An 11,875-nucleotide genomic window follows, 5' to 3' on the forward strand; every position below is an offset into this window, starting at 1 on the left:
AACTCCGGAAATAACAATCTTAAATTTCTAAAACCAAACGACCAGACTATAATAGCAGAGAATATCCTTTCGAGTGACAACTCTGGAATACTGTTTTTGATCAATAACTGCGGCGAACCCAAATCTGAGATTAGTGTTCCCGATGAGGCGAGTTTTGCATTAGATGCCTGTTTGTTATTTGGAGTATGAAAAGTTTTAGTAAAATAAAACTTGATTTTTTTTCTTTTAAAATGAACACCGTGATTAAGTGGTGAATATTACAATACTCCTAGGAAAAGAACGTTTAATATATTTATTAGTTCTTTTATTTGACAAGTATTGCAGAGAGGATTTGTGAATTACTGGTTAAATGTGCAAGTTAAAATTCTTATGAAATAATGGTTATATTAAAATACCCATAAAATAGGTTTCCCACACCCATTTTTGTCTGTAATTTGGCGAATAACTCCAAACCCTGTCGGTGATCTCTACGGTAGTCCTTTAAACTTGTTGTTAATGAATGAATTACTCTGAGTGTAGTTGGGAGCTTTTATCTGCTTGTTGTTTTAGGAGCTAGTCTCGTGAGGTCATTATGGCAAGAAGGGTTTTAGTTTTTCTTCAGTTTCTTAACCTCTTCCTTCTTTCATAGCATCTGTATAGGGTGTTATTTCACTCAAGGAAACGCTAAGTTGTTTGTATAACCGGTTGCTTTTTCTTGCTATTTTTAATGTTGGAGAGAGCTCTTTGGGGTAGGGATCTTCTCTACCTATATGTTTGCATAGTGATCAGCTCCAATGGGGCCCTGATTCTGAATGAAACCTAAGCTAAGCTACTGCTTAGCTACTGCTACTAAGTATATTTTGCACTATGCTTTTTGATGCTTTTTAAAGTTTTTACTTATGTTTTACTAAAGAAATAAGGTATCGTTTACATATGTTATTGAAGATTCATTTATGATATGTTACATTGATAATGTGCTTTTAGAGTGTACTTGCTGTTTCCTTTCGGATGTATGGAACTGAATATAATGCTGTGACACTGGATCCCTTGAAGATTGACTAGTTGATGCATTGGGTCTTGAGTCCACTATTCTGCCAATTTTAGAAGGTCTTTTAGATGGTCATGTGTCCGCTATGTGCATAATCCATCTCCTGTTAATTTGTTACTTCTTTGCACTATTGTTGTTAAAAGGCAAACACAGGTTCAGGAACACTTTTCACAAAGCAATCACTCCATATCTGATCCTTCAATACTCATCCTCAAAGGAAACCTGCATAACACCTCTCAGTTTCCTACTTGACTGTAACCATACTCCCTTTCTAGCCACACCTGCTGCAATGGAATCCCCATTCCAGAGTTGTCAGGTATACATAACTACTGCAGAAACAGGTTTCTCTGTATAATGTTAAGAGACAGGGTGCATAATACCAGCATTTGTACATATTTACTTCCACTGTAATAACCACAGAGTTGCACATGGTGGGATTGAACTCTCTCACATCTATTTCATTCAGAGGCAATTAGATAGAACATAGGGCATAGGCGTATGCTTTCTGGCCACATACTCTTTTCTCGGAGCCATTCTAACTTTTGCTGTGCCATGGAGTTCAGCAGGTATGGAGCAATACTCTGTGCCCCTGGAATTAAGGGGAAATATTCCAGAAGTCTCAGATTTCTGTTTTATTTTTATTTTCTTTTGTTATTTGAGAAGATTTGCCTCAGAATCAGATTTTGCACCATTTCTTGTCATTCAGGCATGCTGGGGATGGAGTAATAATCTCCATTGTATACAAACTAAGCATTCTGAAGCAATTCACCAGACTTCAAAGATTTCAGAGAAAAACTTTCTTTCCATTTGTAGACTGATACAACGACATTAGGGCAAGTCGTTAGGTAATCAAAATGATTGTACATTAGAAGTGTGGTTCCAGTTTACATCATGATGTATTATATATTATATAAACACCTTTAACAAAATAACTATTTATCCTGTAGGAAAGATTTTCCATTTCTATCTTTCCAAATGATAAAAGATATCATGTTTATTCTCACATACTGATGAAAGTTAGGATTTATTAGAAAGTGGGTGGATATACAACATCACGCTCAAACTTGGTATTCCTCATCGTTGAAAATAACTTGTTTGTGTTTTTCTTTTCAATAAAAAAAAAGCTGTATCTCTTAAGGAGGAATAGAAAAAATATTTTGAGTGCTGAATTTCGAGTGAGCATTCAGGACGATTTTCTATTATTTTGTATTGTTTCCTAATTCTCTACGAGGAATCATTTTGTTTCATTAAAGAATCTGAGACTCTAAACTTCATCCTGAAATCATGAAAATATTTTTCCTTCATTTCCATTACGATATATTCTACATTTCAAACATAATTATTTCATTTTGATTTCAGTGCATGTTTCAATAGGCATTTGGGTATATAACTAAGGCATACAGAGTGAAAGAAAAATTATTAGCACACTCAGAAAGCCTCAAAATCTTTCGCAAATACTCCAAATATGTGCAGGTTATTGGTTGACACTGAATGCTTTATCAGAGAAAGAAAGGCAGAGAGAGATTCATCATCCTTTCCTCGGCAAGTACCTTTATAGAAAGACAACTTAGATGGAAGAACTGAGCCCATCACTGATTTAAATTAAGTATTTGTGATTTCTGAATAATTCCTATGCACAGCGCTCTATATAAAGCAAATGTAAAGAAAAAATGAGTAGGAATATCTGGGAGTTCCATGGGAGCGGGGAATGGCATTTCCACTATTCTATTCTTGGAGAAACGCCTTTCTCTCTTTCGTAGAAAATATTGCAAAGAATAGGCCGAGGATAAATGGGAATTATGAATCCCAGGAGTCGTGTTTTCTCCAGACCGTAATCTAGATATTTTGTTTTGGTCATATATGTATCACAGGAGGAGTAGATCGAGAGCAGTTCTGTGGCAGAATACCGAAGCGCCTGTTCAATTGTGAAGTGCTTGTGCAGAATCAAATGAGACTTTATGCACTTGGAGTTGCAATAACATTAAAGACAGTTTCCCCATCTATGTATAAAATAAAAACAAAATTACAGCCCAGGAGTACGGTTTATTCTGCTGGGCTGGTAGGAGTTAACTCTCTTACTGGCTATTCCTTCAGCAATAATTAACATTTCACGTCAGGTGCGAAAAACAGAGCAGATCTTGCAAAATATTCAGAAATGATACTTGAATAAAGTCCGGTTAAAGGAAAAATAGCATATGCTCAAAGTATTCTTCCAGACAGGTCTGGCTCTGCAAATATCCGCCTTACTTTGCTGGAAGCAAAGGATCCCTCTTAAAAAATAAATCTTTCTGCAAAATTAATGCTTCTGAAAATGAGCGCAATGGTTCCCTGTTGGTCAGAGCAAGCACCGCTTATATGGATGAACATTAAATAGAGATATCGTATTCATATAGTAAATCACCAAGACTTCATAAATCTTCATAAAAACAAGAAGGGAAGAAATATGAAATACCGGGAATCTGTATTTTGGGGAATCCAAATTACATGAAATGGAAATGCAAACTCAAAAAGAATTATCTGCTCTGGGCAAGGTGACTGAAGAACAAGATAACGGCCATATAGTTGCGATCACGTTTCTCTTGTTTAATCGCCGACGATTCTTCTTTGGAGAGAGTAATCTCTCTATTAAAAGTATGAGAGCAACTGAGAGAGATTGGTAAGGTCACGTGCTTTGTCTTAGACAACCTCCTATTTGGTTACCGAAGTAATTTGAAAATTATGACAGTTTGATGACGGACAGAGCCCTGAACAGAGAGCAGGTCTCGGATTATAATGTAACTGTCACAAGGGTACACTTGAAATGAGTTGATAGAAATAGACCTGACCTGTTCTAATTTTATATATGTAAAATTTAATTTAAATGATCATCTAAACTATCAAATAATATATTTATAAAACTCAAAATATGTGTAAGGTAAAGGCACTTTAGAAAAAAGATAATCGGAAAAATGATTTAACATATTTATGTCCAGAATAGCAGTTCTGTAACAACCTACATAACTTTAAATTATTGTTATAAAATATCCACTGTGTCTCCAATGCTCTGTGGAGATGAAAGCATAACTCTACGTTTGCAGACAAACAGCTAAAATGTATTTAATATAACTTAATATGATTAAACTTCGAAATAATATTTTATAAATATAATTGTATATATACTTTGCTCACAAAACAATATTCCCCTTTAAGAGAAAGTAAGTGTTACTCCTTTTCCACAGGTTTCAGAGTAGCAGCCGTGTTAGTCTGTATTCGCAAAAAGAAAAGGAGTACTTGTGGCACCTTAGAGACTAACAAATTTATTAGAGCATAAGCTTTCGTGAGCTACAGCTCACTTCATCGGATGCATTTCCGATGAAGTGAGCTGTAGCTCACGAAAGCTTATGCTCTAATAAATTTGTTAGTCTCTAAGGTGCCACAAGTACTCCTTTTCTTTTTCCCTTTCCACAATCTCCCACGCAAATTATTTCCTCAGATTGTTGGTTGATTGGTTTTCATCAGTACTGTAGAAGAAACACAATGTTATAGTTAATAAGGCATTATGATCGTTTATTGCAAAGTAGAAAGAGGGCAGCAGAAATTCTGAGCCTATGTCTGATCTCATTTACTACACCAGCAGTCAATGGAGTAATATGAGTATAAAGCTGCCTTAAATTAAATCAGAATGAAAACACATACACACACGCACACTTTTTTTTCCAAATGGAAACTTTTGAGTTAATTCTTGAATCGGGAAAATAAAAAGAATTATCTCTGCGGAGTGCACGTTTTCCATCTTCTGCTTTCAAACAATCATAGAATCATAAAAATGTAGGGCTGAAAGGGGTCATCTAGTCTAGCCCCCTGAGCTGAGGCTTTTCATTTTTCACTGTTCACTTTTTGGAACCTCTCAAGTCTGTCACTTGGAGCTCCCGAGTATGATACCTTTAAAACTGTAATGCAAATTAGGACACACAGTGAGACAATGATTAAATTAGCACACAAATAGATATCCAGTTAATGTAGCATCTGAGTTGGTGCAGTTATTGATTGAGACTCTGAGCGCCGCTGTTCGCCCAATAAGACAGAGAACTGCAATGAGAGATCCAGCCAGCCCACCCCCGCTGTTACAAAGCACAGCACATAGATCAGATCCATACTGATTGCGTTTGGCTGGAAAAGAGGAAGAAAGGTGAGTGCTTCTAGTTCTTTGCTGATTTGGACTGATTTGGACTTTATGCTTGTAGCTTCCGAATCATCCCAATATATCTGGGGAAACATATATAATCAATAGGATCGGAAAATATCCCGGTGATTTGGAAATGGCGGATAAAGAAAGGAGCTGGGATTGCAAAATACGAGTCCCGCTTTTCTTCATAATTGTCACAGTCTCGGGTACAATTTCTGGACAGATTCGTTATTCAATTCCTGAAGAAATGCAGAAAGGCTCTTTCGTGGGGGATACAGCAAAGGATCTGGGACTGCATATAAAAGAGCTCTCAGACCGCGGAGTCAGGATAATTTCCAGAGGTATGAAGCAATATTTTGATCTCAGTTTGAACAATGGACGTTTATATATTAGCGAAAGAATAGACAGAGAACAGATCTGTGGCCGGATAGAGAAGTGTTTATTAAATTTTGAGATTCTTGTTCAGGATAAAGTGAAGCTTTTTGTGGTTGAAGTCGAAATAACGGATATTAATGATAATGCGCCCAGTTTCCCAGTGGAGGAACTGGAGTTAAAAATAACTGAAACCACAGGAAAGGGAGAGCATTTTCTTTTGCCGGAGGCTCGGGATCCAGATAAGGGACTCAATTCCCTTCAAAGCTACCAAATTAGTAAAAATAAACACTTCTCTCTGGATGTGCAAACGGGAATTGATGGTGGCAAATACGCAGAGCTGGTTCTTGAAAAATTATTGGACAGGGAAGAAGAGAAAATTCATCAGTTAATCCTTACAGCTGCAGACGGCGGAGATCCAGTCAAATCTGGCACTGTGAAAATCAGAGTTATTGTTCTGGATGTAAATGACAATGCGCCAGTTTTCAGCCAGTCTGTCTATAAAGTGGCTATTCTGGAAAATGTCCCTATCGGTTTCCTGGTGCTTACAGTAAACGCCACTGACCAAGATGAAGGAATTAATTCAGAGGTAATATACTCATTTAGAAAAATAGAAGATAAAGCTGCCCATATATTCCAGTTGAATTCTGGGACGGGAGAAATATCAGTTGTAGGGAATCTGGACTTCGAGGACTCTGAAATACATGAAATGGAAGTACAAGCTCAGGACGGGAGTGGATTATCGTCTCGAGCCAAAATCTTGTTAAGGGTCATTGATGCAAATGATAATGCCCCGCAGATTTCTGTAACATCTCTTCGCAAAGAAATCATTGAAGACTGTCTTCCTGAAACTGTAATTGCCCTTATAAATGTACAAGACAGAGATTCCGGCGTCAATGGTGAGATCACGTGCTCTATCCCAGATAATCTCCCATTTCGATTACAGAAGTCATTTGATAATTATTACAGTTTGGAGACTACCAGAGCCCCGGACAGGGAGCAGATCTCGGATTACAATATAACTATCACAGCCACCGATCGAGGCACTCCTCCCATCGCTACAACCACCTTCCTCTTACTGAAGATTTTAGACAAAAACGACAACCCGCCCATTTTCAGCCAAACAACCTACACCTCTTACATCCTGGAAAATAATCCTAAAGGTGCTCCCATTTTCACATTAAAGGCAAATGATGCTGATTGGGAAGAGAACGCCAGAGTGACGTATTCTGTTACTGAAGGTCAAATTCAAGGAACTTCGCTCTCCTACTACATCTCCATTAACTCCGAGACTGGGGCTCTCTACGCTCTGCGCTCCTTCGATTACGAACAGTTCCGGGAGATTCGGTTCCAAGTGCAGGCCCAGGATGGGGGTTCCCCACCTCTCAGCAGTAATGTCTCCGTCACTCTCTTTATACTGGATCAGAATGACAACAGCCCACACATCTTACACCCCTCCTTTCCCACCGATGGCTCCACGGGAGTGGAGTTGGCCCCTCGCTCCTCCGAGCCGGGTTACCTGGTCACTAGGGTGGTGGCGGTGGATGCAGACTCCGGGCAGAACGCCTGGCTCTCCTACCAGTTGCTGAAGGCTACAGAGCCGGGGCTCTTCTCTGTAGGACGCCACAGCGGCGAGATCAGGACAGCGCGCTACTTTGTAGACAAAGATGCGCCCAGGCAAAGTCTGGTGGTTCTAGTGAAGGACAACGGGCAGCCCCCTCTCTCTGCCACGGCCACTGTCACGGTAGTGGTGGCTGACAGCATCTCAGAAATCCTCTTCGATTTAAGCAGCTTCTCAGCTCCTGCAGACCCCCAGTCCAGCCTCACCTTGTATTTGGTGATCGCTGTGGCCTCCGTTTCCTGCTTGTTCTTTACCTTTACCATAGTGTTACTGGCTCTGAGGCTCCGCAGGTGGAGAAACGCGCAGCTGTTTGACTCCTCGAGTGTGACTTTCAGTGGCGTTCCCGTGTCGCAGTTTGTGGGGATCGATGGAGTCAGAGCTTTTCTTCACTCCTACTCACATGAGATTTCTCTAACCACGGACTCCAGAAAAAGTCAGTGGAAATTTCCTAGTGGAAGTTGTTCAAATACTCTGATAGGTCAGCATTCTTCTGAGAAATCAGGGCCTCTTTTAATTGCAGAAAATTCAAATATTAAGAAAGAAGGTCAAGTCATCAGCCAGGTAGGTTTCATGGTTTTGTTTTTAATGTTGATTTCCTTTGAAATGTTAGCTTTCAATGTACTAAAAAACCCTACATGTTTGTGTGTGTAAATCTCAACTGTGATTCTGTGTGTGTGCTTCCCAAAATACTGTCTGGCATTCTAGGAAGTTGTGTCAAGCATTAATTTTTAGATTTAAAAATGTAATCGGACATAAATCATTGAATCATTTTTTCGTTGAACAATCTTTCTCAATCTCTCTCTCTAATCCCTAAGAAAAAACAATCAATTAATTAGTTAATGTATTAATTAATTTCCTTAGAATGAGTCTGCTCTTGACATCCTATTGTATACATTTCTTTCCTTCCTCATCATCATTTTCCTGTTATTGTGGGTATGCATTTGCAAAAATCTTTGATTTACACCATAATCTAGGGCCCCATTTCGGGAGAGAATTTAATCACCTGTTTAGCTTTGAACACATTCTTAAATCTCATCAATATAAAATTAACAAGTGCTTTCCTGATTTCTGGAATAGAAAAGTAAAACTAAGTGTGTTTCTGATCTCTCCTTGTGGTGTCTTCCATAGTTTCTTACCTAGCACAGAAATTTATTTGCCCCTAACTTCTGGAAACTTCTCCCTAATTATCCTTTGGGTCATAGATGAGGAGATGGGCTCTGATGTAAGGCTTTGAGGTGACTCAGAAAGGTATGTAAACATGTACCTACTTTTTAGTTTGTTCACATGCTTCAAGTAGGCACCCTTAGGTATGGTGCTGAATTTGGGTTTGAGAGTCTTATGGATTAGGGGCTAGATTCACAAAATGACTTAGGCACCTAACTTCCACTCTAATTGCCTAAATCCCAGAATCAGGCCACACTGGGATTCACAAAGCCCCCACTCAACTGCCCCCGAATCTTGTAGGTGCTTAAAATTGTTGGGCATCTAAATGTTTTCAGTAAAACCTTCCCAGGTGCCTATATTTCTGCTTCTAACTATGCACACTTCAGCCCCACAAGAGATGTCTGGATGCCTAAGCCTCAGAGCAATGGGAAAAGATAGGCATTCTTCTGCTTAACTTGCCTGCAGGGTGCAGTTCGGCAGGGAGGCTCGGAGAGCACCTACCAGACCAGGCTCTCACATAAAAGCTTACACACATGGGGGGAGGACTACCCTGAATGCTTTAAGCCCAGTAGTTGAAGTACTCACCTAGGATAGGGGAGATCCTTGGTTCAAGTCCCCCCTCTGGCTGATAGGGAGAAAAGATTTGTACTAGGATGTGCTACCTCTGTTCTGAGTGCTTTAGCCACTGGCTGTAGGTCATTCTGATATGGGGCTCCCTCAGTCTCCCTTGTTGGAGCTGTTCCACTGTGGATTAAATAATGAAAGAATTGCTGGGCCAGAGCAAACATGCAAATGGCACTGTAGCCTGGTGGTTAAAGCACTCATCTGTGAATTGGAAGACCCAGGAGCTATTCGCCTTGCTCCAATGACTTTTTAAAATTATTTACCCACAGTGGCACAGTTTCACCAAGAGAGACTGAGGGAGACCCACATCTAAATGTCCTATGCTCAATGGCTAGGGAACTTACCTGAAAGGTAGTAGATCTCAATTCAAATCCCTTCTACCCCTCCTCTGGAGGGGGAACTTGATGTGGGTGTCTCCGATATCCCTGCTGACTACCCTAATCACTGGGATAGAAGTTATGAGAGATGTTCAGGTTCTTCTCCTCGGTCTCTCTTCCTTCCCCTTCACACAGGTTCTTCCTGTGGTAAAGGCCCCTAACTCCAGAGGTTCACAGCTAAGAATCCCAAGCAGAGGGAGGAAGCAGGGATTTAAGGCCTATCTCCTCCTCTTGGCATTTCCCATTGGCTATTTTACTCTAGGAGCCACCTGCGTGCTGGCTTTTGTGAATCCCATTCTGAGGTGCCTATCTCTCACCATTCATTGTAGAGGGAGTTAGGCATCAAACTCAGACTTCCTGAATCCCACTGATTTTCTAGGTGCCTAAAAGTTAGGGGTGCCAATGCTCAGTTGTCTATGCTTAAATTGTTAGAACTCCATGGAACCAACTATCTTTTATTTGCTCTGTAAAATGCATGTCACTCTTTACTACCACTACTATTGTTACTACCGATACATAGGATAATAATGATGGTGCTCTTTACACTTTGCAAACACAGACATAAGATAGAAGTAATTGAATGGAAGAACGAAAATTTGCAAGTGATTTTGGAGGACAGAGTCCCAAGCAGAGACAACTTTTAGCACAGATCTGCAAGACTATTGGCAGTTTTAGGATGAATGTGATTTTTCCTACTGTTTGATGCTGAAACTTTGAAATTGTGAATGATCCCTGAATTTTAAGAAAATATTTGAAATTGTGCCTAGGAACTAAAAAGGATGTGAATTAGCTTGGTGTAAATCTTTGCAGTCTCTACTTTTGATCAGAAATGATATCCTATTTTGATTTATACATTAAAGATTGCATTATTTTTTCTTGCTTGGGTACATATAGGATTATGCCTTTCTTTCTGTTAAAGAGACAAAGTAGGTGAGGTAATATATTTTATTAGACCAAAGAAGAGTTCTGTGTAAGCTCAAATGTTTGCCTGTCTTACCTACAGAAGTTGGTTCAATAAAAGATAATACCTCACTCACCTTGTGTCATAAATATAGAGGGATATAAATATAAATAAATATACCTTTCTGTATACAGTGCTATAAAATCCCTCCTGGCCAGAAGCAAAACCCTTTCACCTGTAAAGGGTTAAGAAGCTAAGGTAACCCTGCTGGCACCTGACCCAAAATGGCCAATGAGGGGACAAGATTCTTTCAAATCTGGAGGGGGGGGCAAAGGGTTTGGTCTGTCTGTGTGATGCTTTTGCCAGGAACAGATCAGGAATGCAGCCTTATGACTCCTGTAAAGTTAGTAAGTAATCTATAAGTAATCTAGCTAGAAAATGTGTTAGATTTTATTTTGTTTAATGGCTGGTAAAATAAGCTGTGCTGGGTGGAATGTATATTCCTGTTTTTGTGTTTTTTGTAACTTAAGGTTTTGCCTAGCTGGATTCTCTATGTTTTGAATCTGATTACCCTGTAAGGTATTTATCATCTGATTTTACAGAGGTGATTCTTTTACCTTTTCTTTAATTAAAATTCTTCTTTTAAGAACCTGATTGATTTTTCATTGTTCTTAAGATCCAAGGGTTTGGGTCAGTGTTCATCTGTACAAATTGGTGAGGATTCTTATCAAGCCTTCCCCAGGAAAGGGGGTGTAGGGTTTGGGGGGATATTTTGGGGGAAGACATCTCCAAGTGGGCTCTTTCCGTGTTCTTTGTTTAAAACGCTTGGGGGTGGCAGCATACAGTTCAATGACAAGGCAAATTTTGTACCTTGAGGAAGTTTTTAACTTAAACTGGTAAGAATAAGCTTAGGGGGTCTTTCATGCAGGTCCCCACATCTGTACCCTAAACTTCAGAGTGGGGAAGGAACCTTGACACCTTGTCTCGCTAGTATCCTGGTACCAACAGGGCTACAACAACTTTTACTTTCTATTAGTAAATTGCGATTGGTTTCAATCTTACTGATGGGAAAGGATTTACAAAAAAGTGGTACCGTAATAGGACTGATTACACTTTTCCCGTGTGCCTCATTATACTGATGTTAATAAAAGAAGCTCTGTCACACCTAGGATCTGGTAGAATGGAGAAATGGAGAATTGATAGGGGCTATGGTCTGATCTGATAAAAATCTCTCTCTCTTTTTCTCTCGCATTACTTTACCGTAACACTTTTCCACAGAATTCTAGAATACATAAATAACTATACGATAAGGGACACAGAAACATAGATAAACCTCAAATTAAAGACGTGAAGTATACTTTTAAGCCACCTCTTTACAACATTTGTATGGCTTCTGAGTAAGACATTATTTTACCACAGAATGGAAAGATTCATTTGACTAAAATTTTTAAATATTTTACATTTTAAATGTACATGGAGAAAGACATTTTTCTTCTGTATAATCTATGATCTTCAGGAACTTTTTGATTAGATCAGTCTAGCTGCAATTCTACGGCAGAGACTCAGAGCGCGGCTGTTGGCCAATGCCATGAAAGAGCTGCTGATGAAGATCATTTGGAGCTTC

At 39.3% G+C, this 11,875-nt stretch overlaps 1 protein-coding gene across 8 annotated transcripts in view; it reads left to right on the top strand.

Annotated features, from left to right (window-relative positions):
* Window positions 1-11,875, top strand: part of LOC119859844 (protocadherin gamma-C5-like) — a 372,734-nt gene that overhangs the window by 75,425 nt on the left and 285,434 nt on the right. Inside the window, exon 1 of one of the 8 annotated variants that reach the window (XM_038412606.2) lies at window positions 5,140-7,746. The exons of the other annotated variants lie outside the window; for them this stretch is intronic. Within the exon in view, the coding sequence (XP_038268534.1) occupies window positions 5,326-7,746 (2,421 nt within the window). The 5' untranslated portion in view covers window positions 5,140-5,325. Of the gene's footprint in view, window positions 1-5,139; window positions 7,747-11,875 lie in introns of those variants that run through there. 8 annotated transcript variants of the gene reach the window in all.

Source organism: Dermochelys coriacea, chromosome 8 (assembly GCF_009764565.3).
Source record: "Dermochelys coriacea isolate rDerCor1 chromosome 8, rDerCor1.pri.v4, whole genome shotgun sequence".
NCBI lineage: Eukaryota > Metazoa > Chordata > Testudines > Dermochelyidae > Dermochelys > Dermochelys coriacea.